We start from the raw sequence: 22062 nt of genomic DNA, 5'->3' as shown, positions 1-22062 counted from the left end.
CCAAGCCAGCCTTTGCAATCGGGAAAAAGTTTGCAGATGTGTTTTTCTTCTTTTCAATATAATAAGACTTGTTACCAAGTGTTTAAAACAGCAACATTTATTGAAATACTTAATGATACAATATTTCGAAACTTTTTTTTTTAATGTCAGCACATGCTTGTTTGTCATTTAGCTCTCCATACGTAATGGAACATTTAAATACGTTAAAGAATCTTTCCATATGTAAAAGAATGCTCAAAGTTAAGAAATATAACATAATTATCGCCTGAGTACTAAAATAAAAGTCAAAGTAGAATAGAAACAGCGTTTGTAATGGATATGAATGTCATAATTATCTTGAGATTCGTTATACATCGCTAGAAGCATAGTTCTGGAAGTCCTTGTGCTAGCTCATTGGTAAGCTGTCGGATTTCAAATCATAAGGTTGTGAGTTCGAATCCCGTCTAGGTTAATCTTGTTTTTTTAAATTATATTTTCCGCAATGCATGAAAAATTATATAAAATAATTACATTAGAATACATAAGTTGTGTATATATAACATAATCATTGCAGAACATAGTAATTATTATGTTTAAAATATAACATCTGAGATAATTTTCACAGTAGGTCGGTATTATATATGAGGATGTAAATACAAGTTAAGAAACTCGTTCAATAGCAATAAATAAATCATGTAGTGTATTTATTTGCAGCTATTTGTCATATAGAGGGTAACATTCTCAACATTCATAATACAGAATGCCATTTTTGTTCTTGAAAAGGTATTCGATGCATAAACAGAGAATCCAAAGTCGGAACGCTCGCAAAAAAAAAATTCATGAACCCCAAAGGTCACGTGAGCAGACTGGAATTGTCCTTATGAAGCATGCCACAGCAGAAAGTCTTTACATAGATTTTCAATTCAATTCCTGATATATGCTTTTGCAATGTGGAAGTGGTGATGCCTTGAGTCGCCCTCTCTCGCTCGCTCGCTCGCTCACTCTCTATTTATACAGAATATAAAAGTGGATTTATGTGTGCATTTCAACATAATTCTGATATATCTAGAGCAATTTTAACTATATTTCTTACAGTCTGGAAAAAGAGTACTGTCGGGATACATATCAAAAATGCTAGAAACGGGTCGATATTAGTATCGAATCCATAGTTTCGTGGTCGCTTAGGTGAATAGTTCTACTTTCAATTCAAGTCCAATTAAGCTCCCATTAGTACCCAGGGTGGTTACGTAGCGACATAAAGATATCGAAATCATTCGATATTAGAATCGAATCGTAAGTTTTCAGCGCCGCTAACAGTGCAGCATTTCCCATTAGTCCACATTAGTCCACATTTCACATTGGTCCCATTGCCTAGAGGGCAACGATATTTGCAGAGAGCAAAGTTTAAAACTTGAATAATATTTTATTTTTTTCCGTATGAAAAAGTTATAAATCAAGAGCAAATATACTATTTCACGAACAATCCTCTTTTACTATTCTAATATGTTTAATAATAGCGTAAGAAATCTAATAGTAATTCAGAACATGTTTCACAGTTGTTATTTTTTGTTACATAGTTGTAGCTGTAGCATGTAGTGAGTGGAATTTAACTGTAATAAATTCACTAATTAACCATATTCGAATTAAGTTTTATTTTTAAGTTCGGGATGAAGGGGCGGAGAAATATGTAGTTATTGGGGGCACCGAGCTTTTCTACATTTTACTTTCAAGATCTCCATTTTTCTTTTGTCATTTGTTCTTAATAAAAAAGTTCAGTCACTTTTGGATTGTCATAGGATAGTAGGAGTTGGATTTTGGGATGCAGCCTGTGAGATTCTAGAGGAGCTAACTGCTTGAAAAAATATTTTTGAATCATCTGTAACATATGAAATAAGGATATGCATCATAAAAAATTGAAAGTAACTATGTCTGCGTAATCATCACGGTCAAATTTCAAAGTCAAATGAATTGACGTTTGGTATATAATCAGGCTCCAATCCCAACTGGGAAGTTATCATACGCGTGTCACTTTCATTATAATACATATCCTTAGGGGGAGTAGAAGTCCGAATTTTTGCGAAAAATTTGGTATCTCACAAGCCGTTCAACTGAGAGCTGAAATTCAGCATATAACTCTTTATTAAAAATAAAGAGAATATGTCCTGGCATTTTTTAAAATTATCTTTTATGAGCGGGGGGACGGGGTGCATTTTCTATATATTGGAAATTGGTAGTGGGTTGATTTGTAAAAATAATCGAAAACGATTGATATTAGTTGAGAAACAGATTGAGTAATGCAAACTAAAGTTCTTTTTGAATTTTTTACCCACTGCTTTCTATTTATAATTGCTGAAGCTGGTGTTTAATATATGGAGCGTTCCGAGCATAAGGCAATCAAGCCATAAAGTTAGAGAAAAATGGCCATAAAATTTGTAGTCTAAACTTAATTACATGGGCATTTTCAATTAGTACGGCGTGCTTAATTATATAGAAAATTAGTTTTTTTTTTTTTTTTTTTTTTTTTTTTTTTTTTTTTTTACGTTGGTCTACTTTTCCTTGATTTGAAACTTTCAAACTTCACCCTATTTTCTACTGAAATGTGTCTGTAAGGCAACAAAGAAATAATTATATATGATAAATTTAAATTCATTTTAATTTGGAAGATGAGAAACACTTTGCCATTATACAATATCGTAAAGGTCAGACCCACCAGTATTGTAACAGAGAGGTGCTTGAGCCATTAACGGTAGAAATTCAAACTCCGATAAGTGATAATTTCACAGGCTTGTTTTATTACAAGTGTAACCTCTTTAGTCAATGGAGAGCAGGGGCGGATCCAGGACCGACTTCTGGGAGGGGCGGTGGGTTGTCATACTGCTACTTTTAAGGGCTTCAAACTTTGGGATGGGTTTTATTTATATATGTAAAATAAGAAAGTTTCCTCTTCTGGGGGGGCGATCGCCCTCCCCCCTGGATCCGCCCCTGATAGAGAGGAGGACGTGGGCCATCGATCAGAGTTGATGTCGATGGATTTTGGTGGGTCGGAGTTGGTCACAATGGCTCAGAGTGGTTCATAGTTGGTGGTGGGTCAGAGTGGATCACGATGGTTGATGGATCAGAGTGGGCCAATGGGGCATTTGGGTGGTGGGTGATAGTGCGTCATGATGGGTCGTGGATCAAATTTTCATTGACCCACACCATCTCTGGTTAAAATTGTACTAAAGATAAGAGGCACCGAAGATGCATGTCGGTTATTATGCTCAAATTTTGCTCATGGATAGTACTCCACCAGGAAGCAATAAATCTGAAATGGTTCACAGTATCACCTTCTAGAACTCGAGATGTAGGGGTTTGTCTGATTGGCTAAATTAAGACGTCAATGATTTATCCTTCAACAACCAAGCTTTTTATGATCGTTTCCGTGGGGAAGTCAGAAGAACACGTGCCTAGTAATCGTAATATTGATAGTTCGCGTCCACCCCGGGGTATTTGTTTTGTGTTTTTTTGTTTCACCTAAATATAAACAAATCACACATATAGGCATTTTAACATATTTTGGGAGAGTAATTTTGTGGTTCGTTGGCGTTTTATCGCGTCTCTGCCGCTGGTAGTAAAGTTTTCAAAATGGAACTTGGGCCATCACGGATCGTCGCTGCGGGGCCACCAATTTCTGGCGAGAGGTTAATAGTTGACCATCTGTAGTCCACCGACGCTTACAGCTTAGGGTAATGAACGATGTCCTTGCCTTGTAGACTTCATGACTACCGACGTCGGCAGTCAACTAGCTTTTAGTATTCCTTTACTAACCATCTATTGTTCATGTTTGTACACGGTGTTGTCATAATAATAATAATAATTATTATTATTATTATTATTATTATTATTATTTGTAGTAATAGTAGTATAATTGATGATAGAATAATTATTGTCTATGTATTGTCTAGGTAGGACTACACACAGGATTTGGCTCGTTTTGGTTCGACTTGACTCTAATCCGAGTCGAGTTGGAAGATATTTTTCGCGCCGAGTCCAAGAGTAGACCTCAAAGATATCTGTTTCGAGTCGAGTCTAGTTTCAAAGAAAAATCGTTCGTGCCCATCCCTACTAATGAGAGCTTAATCGGAGTTAAGCGAAATTGAAAGTCTCACTATTTATCTAAGCGACCCCGAAAACTATGAATCTAATATCGATCATTTTCTAGCAATCTTTTATATGTATCCCCCTCCCATTCACCATAGGTAACCCGACAGCACTCTTTTTGAAACCATAAGAAATGTGGTTAAAATTACTCTAGGCCAGTGGTTCTCAATCTAATTCCTATCACGATCCCCTTTTATCACACGCTCTTGCCAGCGACCCTTTTATAATTTGTTTTATAATAAGCTTGTGTGGGATTTTTAACATACCTATTTCTATAATAGTAGAATCCATTTTTTTGTTTATAGTGAACAGTGCCATGGAAAATCAGCACCCGGGGCGAGAGTATAGTACGATGTCACCGTATATATGAGTGACGTCGACAGACTAGCTACGAAGCGCCACCATGGTTGGCACGAAGCTCAATAACATTTTCAAAATAAACCCTACCTTTCCTTAATTTTGAGCACATTTTATTACGTTTTTCCTTCTATTTTACACATGTGCACATGCACTTTCCTAACATGAGTATCACACTTCCTCCGAAATGTGTGGCCCCTTTTTTCGGCGCCCGGCACTGACAGTGGATACAGTAACTGTAATATCTATATTCCCAACGACGAAGGTACTGGTTCAAGATGGATGTTAAACTCCTTCATTGAAAAGGCCATTAACGTATCCGATCTAAGCCCACAACTTCTTGACCAAATAATAGAATGATCATGCGACAAGTCTTTGCAACTGCTTTTTTGTAACGAAGACTTGGACAAGTTCTGCCTGATGAGGAGAGAAGAATATCCTGGTCTGGGCATTGCTGCTTTAAAAGTAATAATTCCATTTGCTATATCGTACTTGTGCGAAAGTGTTTTTTTTTTTATGGTAAACATTAAAACAAAGATAAGAAATCGCTTATCAGTTGAAAATGGCTTGATAATGTTCGTCATGAAGATTGAACCGGACATTGCTGCACTAGTGAAATTACACCATGCTTAGGTGTTTCATTAGGTTTTAATTTTAATTGTATTTCAATGTGCAGGTTTTGTTGCATGTGTATTTTTCTAGTATTTCTATATACAGTTCTTATTAGTTTTATATCATACCTCTTTGATTTAAATTCATTTTTAAACAACTCTACTAACTAACTAACTCTATGGCCTATGGAACCCGGAGGTTCAATGCCGCGTTCACAAAAGCTCTACACTGACTTCTATCCTTAGCCAATTGGATCCAGTTTCTACTTTGTATTCTTATCTCAGCGAGATCCATCTTAATATTGACCTCCCATCTGCGCCTAGGTCTTCCTAATGGTCGTTTTCCGATTGATCTTCCAGTCAAGATTTTGAAAGCGTTTCTACTTGCTTCCATTCTAGCTACATGACCTGCCCACCTAAGCCTTCTAGACTTGACGACCCTAACAATGTTGAGTAAACCGTATAAATTATGTAGTTCCTTGTTATGAAGTTTCCGTTCCCCATTCCCGTTCCTCTTGGGTCCGAATATTCGTCTAAGGATCTTGTTCTCAAATACTTTCAGTCTATGTTCTTCCCTCAGATTAAGCGACCATGTTTCGCAACCATACAGAACAACAGGCATGATTATCGTTTTGTATATTTTAAGCTTCAAATTTCTCGACAGAATTCGCGACGACAAGATACTTTGAACCGAATAGTAACACGAATTCTACACCCTTTGATAATGTTCAGTAGACTTATTTTTTATTGTTCTTTACAGTGTGTATAAAAAATAAAAGTATGCCTATCAGAACAAAATTAAAACTAATATTTAAAAATAATTTCTGGTATTAGATTCTAACTATATTTATCTCTTCCGCCTATCTTCGCGATCCCCTAGGGGCCGCGACTTCCAGGTTGAGAAACCCTGCTCTAGGCATACATGAGTTATGTTGGAACATACATACATACACTTTTATGTGTATAAATGCAGATAAGAGAGGGTTGAGAGAGAGCGATTAAGGTATTACCGCTCTCAATCTCTTCACTTTACTTTTGCGATTCGCGAATTTCTTACGTGACAGTTTGGGGCTAGTTAGTTTTTTTTGTCTTGGACCACGATCCGATTTTCGATATGCTCTACCTAAATACTGTAATGCGAATATTGAGAAGTTATCTGCGATGAAAGTAGCTGCAAATAAATACATTACATAACTTATTTATTGCTATTACACGATTTTTTAAATTTGTATTCAATATTCACACATAACACACCGACGTTCTGTCAATACCTCAGATGTTATATTTTAAAGATAAGAATTACTTATGTCGTGAAATGATATGAATATATATATTCAACTGATATATACAACTGATGATATGAATATATATATTCAACTGATATATACAACTGATGAATTGTAATGTAACTATTTTACATAATTTTCATGCATTGAGGAAAGTAGAATATCATAAAAGAATTTCACCTGAACGGGTATCGAACTCACGATTTAAACGCTCGGTGGTGTACCACTGAGCTAACATGACCGCTTTTCGGAAGCTGCTTCTGAAATATAACTGAGCTCATAGGTAAATGCTCTTTTCCGTATGGAAATCACAATGACGAAACGAGAGTGGGAATACATAGTCTCGAAATATTGTATCATTAAGTATTTCAATGTTACTTTTTTCTACACTTAATACCATTTCAACATGTCTTATTATATTTAACAGAAGGAAAAACATATCTGTACATCGTTTCCCGATTACTAAGGTTGGCTTTGGAGGTTCGAACCAGCAGCTTTAGTTTACTGTTTTCCGAAGATACCCGAAGTTGGACTTCGAAAGAGTTTGTCTCAAAACAGCTATCATCATATCGCTCAATCTGTTTGGTATATGGTATATGTTTTTATACGTGTAAAGTCAGTATAACAATTCATTCTTTAAACAGCTTTTCGTATGTATTAATATTCCTTTATAAAAACTGTTTTTGATATCATTATTACGGCGCACCATTTTCAGATTTCTTTCGCGAGTCGTTGACCAAGTCGTTCCCCACTAGCGTTGCCAGACTCACAGCTCGGAATTATTCCAAAACCTGATCGAACTTATGCTAGATTCGGTCAAATTATGCTAGATCCTCATAATTACTAATTCAGGAGTTTAAAAAAAAACGAAGTTGAGATACGATAACGTAACTTAAAATACACAGAGAGCAAGAATGCATGGATAGAACTCAATACTTCACGCACCAAAATTTTAACTCAACTAAATTAATGCAGTCGTTGCCAGACTCAATGGCGTATATATCGTATAAATGAATGCAAAGTTTTTGTTTACATATTTTGAAAGAAAATTACTTCGCAGCATAAGCGGAGTTGGGAATCGTCTGCTGGGGGGGGGGGGGGCAGATTTTTGGTCGGTCTCGGAGCTGTCATTTCAGGAATAAATATGATCATGAAGTCAGAAATAAAGATGGTGAAGTTGTCAAAAAGTTGGGGGGAGAATGGCCCCCATAGCTCCGCCCATGCCTCGGAGTTAAAGGATTAGAAAACCCTGGGTGGAGCCACAAAATAGCCCAAAGACGTTTCGAACTTACTTCGGGAAATAAGACTGCCTGTATGGTTTACCGACTGTATGAATCAATGGAAGCGGATACATTTCTGCCGTTCTTTTTCTTACCACGACCAACTTCTTTCTCATCTCCAGGTTTTACGGCTTTTTGATAAACTTGCTGAAATTGTGCTAGATTTGGGCAGGATGCTAAAAGCAAGATGCTAGAAGCTAGAGACATGCAAATTATGCTAGATCTAGCATAATTATGCTAGATCTGGCAACGCTGTTCCCCACAATAGGCGTGTCGTGCAAGTAACCAATCACACGTCAGGTACTAGCTTTTACCTATTGCTTCCTTCTCACAGCTCAGAACATTGGTAACTATGGATAGACGTACAGCAGTAATTACTTTATGGGAGTTGGAAGGTTATTCTGCAACTGCAGCTAGCAGGCGAGTAGGTGTCCCGGCCTCTACAGGAAGGCGATGGATTCGGAAATATGGCGCTACAGGTCATACTGATAATTTACGATCTCCTGGTCGTCCGCATGTGTCAACCGAAGCCCAAGATGCGAGATTAGTAAACGAAGCCCGGTTAGAACCACTAAGGACGTCTAGACAGCTAAGGGAAGTTTCTCTCTTTCCTGGTAGTAAGCTTACAGCTCTGCGAAGACTTCGTCATGCTGGGTTACGTGGCCGTGTTGCTGCCGTGAAGGAAAAACTCTCAGACGACCACAAAATTTACCGTCTCGCGTTTGCACAGGCGAATGTGGGTCTCAATTGGGAAAACGTAGTTTTCTCAGATGAATCCATATTCACAACATCAAAGGAGGGACGCCGTTTTGTGTATCGTCCGAGAGGCACCCGATATGACCATGGATATGTGGCTGCTTGCAATCGCAGTGGCCATGTATCTATTTTATGTTGGGGTTGGATTTCCAGTCGCGGAGCAGGACAGCTTCATAGAATTGAAGGACATCTGGACAATGCTCAGTACTTATACATTATCAGTAATATCATGGTGCTATCTGTACGGGTATTTCAGCCTGATGGTGTAATTCAGTTCCAGCAATACCAGTCGCCAATACATACTTCCCGTGTGATTCAGGAATGGTTCGCAGGGCACCCTGAGATTGATTTAATCGACTGGCCGCTCGTGGAGCAGACCTCAATCTCATGGAAAATATGTGGGCAGAAGTGAAGCGTACTCTAAGGGAAAGTTGGCCTGAGGCAGATCCACCAAGAACTCAGGATGACCTGTGGCATCTTGTTTCCGAAGCATGGCTGGAGGTAGGGGAAGGAGATAGATTTGTCACCCATGTAATAGATTCCATGCCCAGAAGAATGGAGCGTGTAATAAATTCAGAAGGGTCTTGGACACAATATTAATGTCCCCGCCTTAACTCCCGAAAACAACCCTTTTCAGGGCTACCTAAACGCTTCTGAAAATATTTCTAGAAGTAAACCACTCCTTGTATCCGATTTCTGTGCAATCCTACTAACAAAAGAATGATAATTAGCTGTAGGCTTTGAACTCAAGACCTCTTTATTGGCAAGTCAGTACTCTACCAGTGAGCTAACATGAACACGCAAACCCAACCTGAAGAAACACGACTTTCAATTTCTGGTATTCGATGACAATGATGCTCATATACTTGGCAAATGTTGTATTCAACTTGGGATATTTCGCAACACACACACACACACACATAAACAAAGCGAAAGAGAGAGAGAGAGAGAGAGAGAGAGATGAATATACAAAAGCATATTCAACGTATTGGAATGAGACTCTAAGTAACGACATTCCGTTCTAAAGAGAATTTGTGTTTCTTCCCGTGACGTTAAGGGGATCGGGAAAAGTTATGTGTCTTGAAGCAGGATACGACTTTGGATACTCTGTTTATACACTTTCTATATCCGTAGGAATATATTGTATTTCACGAATGTAAATGACATGCTGTAATGAGAATATTGAGAAGTTACATCTGTATGACAAATAGATGCAAATAAATACACTACATAACTTATTTATTGCTATTAAATGATTTTCCTAACTTGTATTTACATCCTCATATATAATACCGACCTACTGTGAAAATTATCTCAGATGTTATATTTTAAACATAATAATTACTATGTTCTGCAATGATTATGTTATATATACACAACTTATGTATTCTAATGTAATTATTTTATATAATTTTTCATGCATTGCGGAAAATATAATTTTAAAAAAAAGGATTAACCTAGACGGGATTCGAACTCACAACCTTATGATTTGAAATCCGATAGCTTACCAATGAACTAACACAAGGACTTCTAGAACTATGCTTCTAGCGATGTATAACGGATCTCAAGATAATTATGACATTCATATCCATTACAAACGCTGTTTCTATTCTACTTTGACTTTTATTTTAGTACTCAGGCGATAATTATATTCTATTTCTTAACTTTGAGCATTCTTTTACATATGGAAAGATTCTTTAACGTATTTAAATGTTCCATTACGTATGGAGAGCTAAATGACAAACAAGCATGTGCTGACATTAAAAAAAAAAAGGTTTCGAAATATTGTATCATTAAGTATTTCAATCAATGTTGCTGTTTTAAACACTTGGTAACAAGTCTTATTATATTTAAAAGAAGAAAAGCACATCTGCAAACTTTTTCCCGATTGCAAAGGCTGGCTTGGAGGTTCGAACCTGGCTTACTTTTTCCCGAAGATACCCGAAGCTGGACTTAGAAATTTTTTGCCTCAAAACAGCAATAAAGAATGCGCTCAACCTTTTTGAGACAAGGTGTACATACTAAACTTGTAATTTAATACTCAGTTTTAGCGTGCTGATTATGATAGGTTGACAGTAGAATTTTACATGCAAAACAATAACGGGATTTTCCCCGTTATTGCTTTGCATTTAACGTAATAACAGGATTTCCATGGTGATTAAGGCGAGAGTTTCCCGATTTAAGAAATTTACTGATCGGACCATCTAATTTTATAATGAAACAGGACCTGATTTCCGAATAAGCGAATATACTATTGGTGTTTGAGTGAAGTAGGTGGAACTTAAATTTTGCTGTTCCAAATCCTAAAGGAGGACAATTTTTCTAGGATATAAGCCGAGAAGCGGACTGGATTACGCTTTATGCTTATGGGACCTCTCCCAACATAACCCATTATTGCATAATAACACCAAGGCGAAAGAAAAAAAATAGTTTTGTCCATATGTAATATAAATACATAGAGCAAATTATTTCAACCAAAAAACTATTTAAAAAAAAAAAAGTTCCGGTTTTTGCCAACCCTGCATGAAGGAATAAATTAGAATACCACCTGCAGTTACGATATTACGTCTACATTAGGCACAACAACAGCGAAAAACAAAATATCAGATCATAATTTAATGGAACTGAAAAAGGTACATGTGCTAATATTGATTTTCTTTTTCCAGAATATAGTAAAAGCAAGTAGCAGCGTCACGTGTACACCACTTGAAGAAGTTTGGCTTGTATTTCACGATATTTACACAATATTGAAACCAGAAGAAGACTTCTGCCGCCACTGATTTTAATAGGGAGACTAGAGTAGAGATAGAAAATATTCTCGGGACGCTTAAAGTAAATATTTGGATTTCTGAACTTTTAAAGTTAGTTATTCAAACTATTTTACCTTAAACCTTCGAAACGAAGAAAGTTATCCTAATTACTTACGTGAACAAATAGCGTATTTGGCACCGCTTCGGATTGTGTTACTTCTAAATAATCCTGCCATACAAAATTTTCTTCTGTAAAAAAATGCATAAAGGTGTTATTTATTATTATTATTATTATTAATAATATTATGCACTTCCACATTTCTATTATTTCCAAAGTGAGAAGTCTGAAAATTGTGGATAAATGTCTCATTCAGAAATTAAGAAAATGATTAATCACGTGTTTCGTACAGTATTGTACAGTCCGCAGCAAAAAAACCTGCAACATAAGCATGTAAGTTTATTGCGAAACCACGCCTAACAGCGCAAGGAATCAACATAACGTCTAAGTGGCACGAATCACGCCAGGAGAAATCTTGTGGCGTCCTCCCATGCACATTTATGTTGGAGCAAAAGACTTCGTAGTTTCACAATAAACTTACATGCTCATGTTGCAGGTTCTTTGCTGCGGACTGTACAAGGAGCAAAAAACTGCTGCATATTACGAAAAGAGCAACAAAAAATGCTAAATAACAATTAAAGAGAAACAACCGGCTCCAACAGAAAAAAGTTAGGGAGAAAATAGCATTGGAGATCAATAAATACATAAACATTTTAATTACTAAAAGAGTGTAAGAACCAATTAATTAAACTTCAACTTTAGTCATTATTTGGCTGTTATTAGGAACATGAAAATGAGTAAAGTTGAAGTTAATCAAGACTTTACCTATTAGCTGTGCAGTATTTTATTTCATGTCCTGTATTTTACTCTCGTTTATTGCTGTGATCATCTTCGACGGAATGAATTTCCTGAGATGTTCTGGTTTTATTTTCCAGTATACTGGTAAGTACAGAAGCACAAAACAAGAAAATAAGGACGAAAGAAGTTCAAGATTTTATCTCAGGAAATTCATTTCCCCGTAGAAACTCCCAGTACCAAACGTGAATAAAATACTAGGAAAAAAAAAAAAAAAAAAAAACTTCTTAAATTTCGACCCTAAGTTAGATTTTTTTTGTATGAATCACCAGAAAGAAAAGCTCCCGACTGATGAAAATAATCTCTAGTTAAAATATAGGATAATTAATTGCCTAAGCTGCACGAGAATTTCAAAACCCATACACACAGTGTTTGTCCACTACAAAATCCACTGGGTGGGAGCTGAAATGAAACCGGGGACCCCCGCACATCATAGATAAGAATATGACCTTGAGCCACCTCAGACCCAGGAAACTGTAGATAAAATGTCGAAGTGTGTAAGTTCCTTTGATATTACACTGTTACAGTTCTATTACGGTATTTATTTGTAAATTAACATCAATTACCTGCTTTGCTGGGTTAAATTAAGAAAAAATATCTTTCGTTAGTAAGTCACTTTTTAATATTACTAAAGCGCTCCTTGATATTGGTCATTTTCGATTATTTTTATTTATCCCCTCTCCTCCCCATGTCCCCTCCCCTCTCCCCCTCTAAGGCCATGCCATCGGAAGTGCCATTGTTCATCTCAGCGACCTCGAAAAGTATGAATTCGACACACACACACACACACACACACACACATATATATATATATATATATCCCTCCACTCCCACAATTATTGCGGGGCTCAATTTGGATTTAAATGGCATCAGAAGTGTCACTGCTCATCATCTTAGCGACCTCAAAAACTATAGATCCGACACTAATATCGGCATTACTGCTGTATCGCCGGACCAATTTGAAAATCGAAAAACAGTACCAAAATGTACTGCATTCGGTTATATTTGGTTGGATTGCATTACGTTACGTTAGATTACGTTATTAGGCGTGTAGTCTTAAATAGTAGTAGTAGGAACGGGTTAGATGCCCCACAGGGTTAGTTGGGTTCTGTTCTCGACATGAAATGAGCAAATTAAAGACTTGCCCAATTTTTTCTTGCCCCTTTTACCCAATCTATGGATCCGTATAGTAAAACAAGTTTACCTCTCCGCGAAATAGTCCATCCGCCTCCACAAACATTTTCTTAACTTTTACTATTCCCCTTACCTGACTTTCACTCATTCTTCCTCACAAACTTAAATAAATTCTCAAATTCATCTGTTTTTTTTAAGTTGGTCCGGCGATACAGCAGTTAACCCCTAATATCGATCATTTTCGATCATCTCATGTTCGAACTTAATCTAGGTTGACAAATCGATCGAGATCAGTTGGGTGGTTCAAAAGTTATTAAGGGCCGCGGTGGCTCAGTGGTAGAGCGTTCACCTCTGGTGGTTTGGGGTCTCGGGTTCGATCCCAGTCCCCGCCAAGTGACAAACATCGTGTGCGTGGGTTTTCTCGGGGCTCTCCCGTTTCCTCTCACTTTCTTCATTTCACCATTTTATTCATTACTCATCATCACCGTCTCCTTTAGCCTAACCGGCATAATCGTGGGACGTAAAACTCAAAGATTTCATTTTTCAAAAGTTATTAAGGTTTATATATATATCCCTCCTACCTCCTTCCCTAAGTTCTATCGTCAAAGTGAATAGATAATTACCATCCCAGGCCCGAATATCATCTATGTTGAAAATCTGATCGAGATCGGTCAGGTGGTTCAAGAGGAAAGTCACATACACAGTCACTTTATTTTTTTTTTTTACATATATATCTCCACTTCCCCCTCCCCTACGTTGCACTGTCAAAGTTAAATGATAAAAATTATCCCAAGCCCGAACGTCTTCTATATTGAAAATTTGATCGAGATCGGTTGTGTGGTTCAAGACTTATTACGTTTTATTTACTTTTATATATCTGTCCCCTTCCCTCTCCCCTAAAGTCTACCATCAAAGTGATATGATAAAAAACACCCCAGGTCCGAACTTCATCCATATTGAAAATTTGATTAAGACCGGTCCTGTTGTTAAATCGTGATGAAGTCACAAAGACGGTCCCTTTCATTTTTATTCTTTTTACGTATATATCTCCTCCCCTCCCCCTCTCCTTCGTTGCACTGTAAAAGTAAAATGAAGAAAACATCCCAGGCCCGAACTTTATCTATGCTGAAAGTTTGATTGAGATCGGTCGGGTGGTTTAAGATTTATTAAGTTTTATTTATCTTCATATATTTCCCCTCCTCCCCTCCCCTAAGATCTACTGTCAAAATGAAATGATAAAAAACTTCCCAGGTTTAAACTTCATATATGTTGAAAATTTGATTGAGATCGATCGGGTGGTTCAAAAGTAATTAATCGCTTCCCGGTTTAACCCGAGTTATTTCGTTTTACTAAGTAGGTCAGTCCTGGTAGAATTTTATTCCCAAACGTGACTATGTTGTACACGAAATATCTCGCAATAAACCACGAAAGAACGGTCGACGAAACAAAGTGCGAATTTACTCGTCCTGGTCCAAATTGAAACAAATGCGGAAAACTTAATAGCTTGAGTTGCTCCGCCAGGACCTGGTTACTTCGGATAAAGTGGACCGGGAAGTGGTTAATTTACGAACATAGTCACTTTTATTTTTATATTTATTGATTTTTGCATTTATCCCCCTCCATCCACTTCCCTACGTTGCTCCGTCAAAGTGAAATAGTAAAAATCATCCCAGTCCCGAATCTCATCTACACTGAAAATTTGATCAAGATCGGTCCGGTGGTTCAAGAGTTATCAAGTTTTATTTATTTTTTTCTATATCCCCCTCCACCCCTAAGTTGTACCGTCAAAGTAAATAGCTAAAAACACTCCCAGGCCAGAACCGCATCTACGTTGAAAATTTGATCGAGATCGATCGAGCGGTTCAAGAGATTAAGAATCACAAACATAGTTACTTTCAATTTTATAATATAGATTAAAGGTTTTACTAGCAAAATCTTTATTTCATTGCTATGATATTCTAAACCAAACATTTTTTTTTTTTTTATAATTCGATAATAATCATGCTTACCTGCTTCAAGGTCTTTTTTATCAGTGTCTGCTTCCCCCTCCCCAACTTTAGCCATCTCGCAGTCCATCATATCTCACTGCATTTGTGTCCTTCCTGCAAGAAAGAAAAATATTAACAAACCATTATTTGGATATTTTCTACAATTTTAATCAATAAGCCAGTTTCTCCTAGGCATATTCCATTTAAGAGAGTTATAATCCTTTGCCTGCTAAAATGTTTTACGCTATTCAGATATTCTTTCCAGAAGTTAAAGGGGAGTTACCTTAACCTTGTTCTTTCTCTTAAAAAAATAAAACGAATTCTATGCTTTCACACCACGATTTCTAGAACCGACTACTTCAAAGTCAAAAGCGAAAAGTTTTCGCCCTGCTAGAGTGAACAGGATCAAGTATAGAGTAAAGTACAGCCAAGCACAAAAACGCACGTGATCAACCCACGTGATCTGGAAAATGCGAAGTAACGAGTGAGTGAAGAGAAGAAAATAATAAAATATGAACAGTAAAGTTTGTTTTGTTTTGTTCTGAAGTAAATGAATGATTAAAAAATTCTCAGTTCAAACCTTTCCTGATTATACTTAAAAATTGGCAATCTTCTTCTGAAGAGAGAGTGAAGTAATTTAAATGGACCACAGTAATTGAAATTCTTATGGCGAGGAAACGGAATCACAGGTCTTTCAATATCTTCAAGAAATCAAAATCTTCATCTTCTTTGGCACGGTTGTAGATGATTCATTGTCCCTGTTACCAAAGCAGCTACGACATCTTCGCTTAACTTTCAATTTTCATAAATAACTAAACTAGTTAACTAATTTACTTTGCTGAAAGCAGGTTTCCTTCCAGACTGTCCTTTCTGGGGACGGAGGGCAGATCAAACTATAACGGAGCTATACTGGGATACTGTTACCTAAAGGAAGTGCGCAGAACAACGGTGCCATGTCATCGCAATTAATACTAACTCTCGAGGTGCGTATTTGGACAACTGCCAATGTCTAGAAGGAACACTTATTACACTACGCCGTCTAGAGTGGGTTAAGTGACTGTTGCCAGTTGCCGCGCTGATGTTAAATCACCTCATGTAAGACACTGAGGGAATAACGTTTTATTATTTGGCCTCTAATTTGATCTTGAATTGATGAGTTCCAGAGATCAAACGTGGCGTCACTGAATAGAGCTCACTGTCCCATACCTTTTCTCCCGAAAAAGTTTGAAAATAACTTCCAACGTAACTCCACTTTAAACCGTTCCAAGAATCTATGTTCATTTAAAAAAAAAAAAAGCATTTTTATCGTTATTACATTTTCTCCCTCTTTTTCCCCATATACATAGAGCTCTATAGTTGTAAGCTGACATGAGGAAAAGTCTAAAGAGCTGTAAAAGTAGAAACAAACTTCACCTGGCTATTCCCTCAGAGAGGCTGGTTTACTACCTGCAAATAGAATCTGAGACCGCTGAAGTTCGAACGCTGTTGCTGTGGCTGTGTAGTTACAACGCCTGAAAAACCTTCTCTAGTCTTGATTTAACGAGTAAGCACCACTATCAGAAGAACCTTTACGCACATTTATGTTTGACGTGACGCCGAAGAAACAATGACTCAGTTCAATCTAATTGCTGTCGGGCAATCGGGAATTCTCGGCCAAATGAAGAAGTGCAAGGCAACAAAGGAAAATGATAATACTGAATGCAAAATCATTGGATCAATTAATCTAAGTTCCGAAAAAGTTTAGTTTCTTTGTGAATAAATTACAAGCCAAATAATTAAAAATAAATAAATAAACTAGCAACGTGTGAAAATAATATTTTGGAGTGATTATTATTACATATATCCCTGCAAGAAGACTCGAATTACTCCACAAAATATAATTATTGCCAACATTGATACGTATTCAATGCACTGACGCAAGAATTTACGTTATCGTTCATAGCTCTCATTCTTTCACTTTGTGTCAATATTAACTGACTCATAGGCATTGTATGCAGTAATATAAACATCCGTCCTTCCTACCCTCTCCAATGACAGGACATTTGCCTTTGATAAGTTAGAACCGATTAATATCATAACACAATTACTTTATAAAATTATATCTTCCATTAGAAGTTTTATTTTTCTCTAAATTGAATTTACTTCAATCTTCAAACAAACCGATACTTTTCTACTTTTGGTAAACAAATTACTACTTGCATTATTTTATTTTGATAGACGGACGTAACTGGAATTTATTTCCCTCATATCAAACCACGGGGAGGATTTTGAAAGGAAAAATTATGCAATATTACATAATGATTGATCAAAGCTAATCAAACTTGTGAACCATTTCTTAAAATGCATCTGAGACTCGAAATTAAACAAGTTTGTAGATGAAAATTCCCTGAAAGATTTTTCTTCGATAAATAATTACGACTGTTTTGCCAAGATAAAAATTCATCGGCCATTGGCTTTTTTTTTTTCAGCTTATTTCGGATATCCGCAACAAAATAAACGCTGAAAATAGGCTGTTAAAAGTGTGGTTATAGTACAAAAGAAATAATTAACAATCAATACAGTCTCATGTTTATCGAATATTGTATAATTAACCATAACCGAGAAAAGGATACAAGTTTTATCATTCTTTTAAATATTTTGTTTTACACTAACATGCAAATTTCTTACTGAAGATAAATATCATATGACTATCCTTTTACATTTCAATAATACAGACAGCAACATCATATATCAAAAGTACTGCAAAAGTATTACAAAGTTACCATTAATTTTCTCGTTAAAAGCAATTAGATTACTTCTTATTGCATAACTTTCTTTCAGTAATTAAAAACTTTTCCATTTACTGAAAACATTTCCGCACAAAAGAAACAGTCTTATGTAAAATTATAAACATATCTAAAATACTATATTCACGTACAAGATCCTCAACATTTTCGAAAATAAAATAAACTTACTTACACTTACGAATTGCACTTTATATATAACAAGCAGATGGAAGAAATTTTGAAGACGATCGATTGTTTCTCTGTGAATACGTACCTGCTTCGCAAAGTTATGGGGGATGGGTTACCGACAGACAGCTTGCACGAGTCTGCAATGCGCTCACAAATGCGCGCTTTGAGAATACGCTGAACAAGACACCCACCGCACCGTGCATGGAAAAGAGAAGCGCTGTGTTATCGTTTGTTTTTCTTTTTCTTCCTTTTTTTCTAAGAAAAATCTGACAAACTAAATTCGCAGTCAGTGGCAAGATGATCAAATTATTCTTTGTGGTTAATTTTGTTTTAAAAAGATTTTGTTTATAAACTAATAAAGTGACCATAATCTTGGTGTGGAGTATTTATTAAAATATAGACTTTGGTTCGTGGTAAGAAATGTTCTACCATAGAAGTAATTCTTAAAAGTAAAACTCTTCATTTGTGCATTAATTTAAGGTTTACCATTCATCTATTTGCATCTAACAGTTAAATATGTTAATAATATAAAAATAGGATCTCATAGTAAAACGATGGCAAGTCAAATAGATATGTAATATAATCTGATGACTCCTTATTCTGCCTTGCACTTTATGAAAATATGCGGAGTATGTATTGATGTAAGTTCCGAAAAGGATCATTTCTGAGGGTTGGGGATTACATATTACCTCAAACAGTATATATCGTGCAGGTGTAGTTTTGGCGCACCTCTAGAAGTAATTGTTGAAAAATTGTAATTCTTTCACTAATTTACTTCATATCGTCTCCTAAAAATGTGCACTGGGCGACGTGTAAATATCATACTTAGCATAGATAAAATTCAAGGGAGCCACCAGGAGGTAATTGTTGAAAAATTACAATTCTATTTCGATTTGCTTATAAATACGGCTTCCGGATGTACGACGTGAGAACTAGTGCAGAAGCACAAACCAACCTGTGCTAGGTGGTCACTAATAAGCACAAACGCTATCCAACCTAGTCAGGGTAGGCGAAGCTTGTGAAAAAGAAGTGGAATTTGGCAAATATGTGAGTTTCAATAGCACTTGTCATGGCTTTATACTAGTAACGTTCCAATTATAAACATAAAATATAGCTTCTGTACACTGTGTAGAAATACACCGCTGGCGGAAAACAACATCTAATAGAGATATCTTTCATATGCACTCCCTTATTTTATCAACTGTAAAGCACTTGTAATGATTTTACACTACTAATCCTACACTTGTAAACATGAAATACACTTGTATTTCTTTGTATAAAATTATGTCGCCTGCAGAAATATGTATCTTTCTTATGAAATATGTTTCTTTGTATCTTTTCATTTGTAAGTCTTTCAATTTCACCTGTAAATCTTCCAAAATGTGCTGCGCCAAAACTACTCCAGCACCATATAGATAATAGCTGGTACTGTCTTCAATCAGCTCATTTAGTGCGCAAATTTTTTAATTGGAATCCTAGAATTTTCAAACCTTAGAAGTGATAGTGTTATAATCCAATGAAAGAGTTGCAGAAATAGTTAATTTATTATGAGTAGCTTTTAGTTTCTCCCCAATTTTGCACATATAAGATCTCCAGTGTTATTTATTTCACTTAGTATAGCTGAGCGAGCGAAGACGGTAAGAAGCCCCTCAAGAGTCACTGTTTTCTACCTTTATCCCAATTTAGACCCCCCCCCAAAAAAAAAAGCCATTTATACCAAAGTTGATCGTGCGCCTAGTTTTTGGCTAAAAGCGAGTGAAGGCGTGTTAGAGGGGACGTTGTTTGTTGTCTTTATAACAGATAAATAGGAAGCAGGACATGTGTTCTAGAATCTTGCTGTCATGTTGGATACGTTACTTACCATTACATTCAAAAGTAGGCTTATAACCTTCCCCACATTTCTTTATCATTATTTGCTTACGGCATTTTCTACAATTTATTTTTAGATTTATTAAGTCAGGACTTTTACTTACTTTTAATAGATTTTCCTGATTATCGCAAGCCATGTCTACGAATCAAATGCTCATTACATTCCCATAATCCTACCATGAGTAACCTTGCGCCAACTAGTTCCCTCCGCATGCCAAATAGTTCCGTGTTTAGAACCGTTTGTATACGAAAATAAACAACTTTCATTCTCCTTATACATTATCAAGCACTCAAACAAGCAAATTATTCATTTCTTTCCGGTAAATTTTCAAAATATTGCTAGAAACGGACGACCAACTTTAGAACTTAACTCCCGAAAAAAAGTACTCTGTTCTGGAGACCCTGAAACGAGTTGGGGGAGATTCTAAATGCCATCCTTTATTATATAGGTGACATATGTATAGGGTGAGTGATTAAAAATATTAGAAATATAAAATATCGCCGCTTACAATACAGTCATAGGTCATGTGTACTGTGAGGAATAAAAACATTTCTTTCAAAAAATAATCTTTTTGAAACCAGCTAGCACCTTGGGATGTGGTTTTCACGCTTCCTTTACGCGCATACCTACTTTAACTAATGTACCTGCTCCTTAAGAACTAAGGCATTTCTACTGTGTTGCCGGGCCACACGAAAATCGAAGAAAGAAAAAAAAAAAGGAATATTATTTGATTTCTTCCCCAAAATACTATGTGACCATGGCTCAGTTGGTAGTGATAATTGTTCGAAATGCAGTGTGGACGTATGGCTAAAAACTAGTGCATTAAATACAAACCAACTTTTGACAGGTGGCCGCTAAAAAGCACGAATGCTACACAAACGAGTCCGGGCAGGAGCGCAGCAGGGCGGCCGAGCTGCAGCGTGTGGTCTGTCCGTAGAGAGTAGGCGTGTTAGCGATGGTGGATATATGCATAAACGAGGATTGTCTAAAAACACTTTTTATGTCATAAGATGGGTGGCGTATGTGTTGCAACAGTTTTAGGGGGAGATACTAAATGCCATCCAAAAACGTACCAAAATGTACTAAATTAGGTTATGTTAGATTTTTCTCTTCTTTTCTGTAGTTTTGGCTCGCTTCCACACTTACAACAAACTGTTCGCCTGTTTAATAGACCATGCTTTTCACACAATTTCAGCAGCTGACATTCCTTATTTTTGTACAACTCGATAAAAGTCAAACATCATATGTCACAATCTTGTCATTTACACACCATTTCCACATAGCCTTTCCAATAAATTATAACAAGCGTACCTCTCCGCCAAATAGTTCCTTCCGCCTCCGTATATAGTGCCGCTTACAAGATAAACCATCAAACAATAACAACTATTTTCTTAACTTCAACTATTCCACCACCGGAGTTTCACTCACTTTTCCTCACAAACCAAAATAAATTCTCCAATTCATCTGGTAATTTTATTAAAGTTGATCCGGCAGTTAAACCCGAAAGACCCTACGCGCTATCATTCACTTCTCCCTATCTTGGACGGCAATAGGTGTAAATCTTGTTTGAGGTGACCACTTAGCACAGATTGGTGCGTGTTTAAGGTAATAATTTGGGGTACACAGTTGCTTAAGTACTTTTTTACTATGTGTTCTTAATGTGCCAAAAGGACTTGCCCCCGAAGTACATTGAGCAATGAAATAAAATTGTTCGCTTCTGATTGGATCAAAATCCTCTTATTATGAGCCATTCATGTTAAGGTTCAAAGTAAATTGAAAACTGCAAGCTTCATAGCCGAATTTATTATATATATATATATATATATATATATATATATATATATATTTAATCTACGTAAAAAATCAGAAATTCTCGCTGGTAAACATCAAGAAATGCCTAGGCGTCAGACAATGACGACCTTGCGCCGGGTATTTTTCGAGTCCTGTTTCAAGTTACCAAGATTTTTATTTTCCGTTATAGTGATCGCATGGAATGGTGAAGCTTGAGCTAGATCTACAGATTTCATCACCCAATAGAACGCGA

General features: G+C 36.4%; 2 protein-coding genes across 4 annotated transcripts in view; one reads left to right on the top strand and one right to left on the bottom strand.

The window, feature by feature from the left end:
- The window catches only part of LOC145672967 (scm-like with four MBT domains protein 1), an 82071-nt gene extending 63701 nt beyond the window's left edge, over positions 1-18370 (bottom strand). Inside the window, exons 1-3 of one of the 3 annotated variants that reach the window (XM_081742233.1) lie at positions 18234-18370; positions 15216-15308; positions 11335-11408 (exon numbers count right to left, since the gene is read on the bottom strand). In XM_081742233.1, coding sequence (XP_081598359.1) covers positions 11335-11408; positions 15216-15285 — 144 coding nt within the window. In that variant the 5' untranslated portion in view covers positions 15286-15308; positions 18234-18370. Of the gene's footprint in view, positions 1-11334; positions 11409-15215; positions 15309-18152 lie in introns of all 3 variants that reach the window. The other 2 variants (XM_081742234.1, XM_081742235.1) reach the window with 2 other exon arrangements.
- The window catches only part of mRF1 (mitochondrial translation release factor 1), a 35137-nt gene continuing 31417 nt past the window's right edge, over positions 18343-22062 (top strand). Inside the window, exon 1 of the mRNA XM_081742236.1 lies at positions 18343-18561. The gene's annotated coding sequence lies outside the window, so the exon portion shown is untranslated. The remainder of the gene's footprint in view (positions 18562-22062) is intronic.

Source organism: Thermobia domestica, chromosome 16 (genome assembly GCF_964235325.1).
Source record: "Thermobia domestica chromosome 16, izTheDome1.hap1.1, whole genome shotgun sequence".
Taxonomy (NCBI): domain Eukaryota; kingdom Metazoa; phylum Arthropoda; class Insecta; order Zygentoma; family Lepismatidae; genus Thermobia; species Thermobia domestica.
This window is presented reverse-complemented; position numbering and strand designations above follow the sequence as displayed.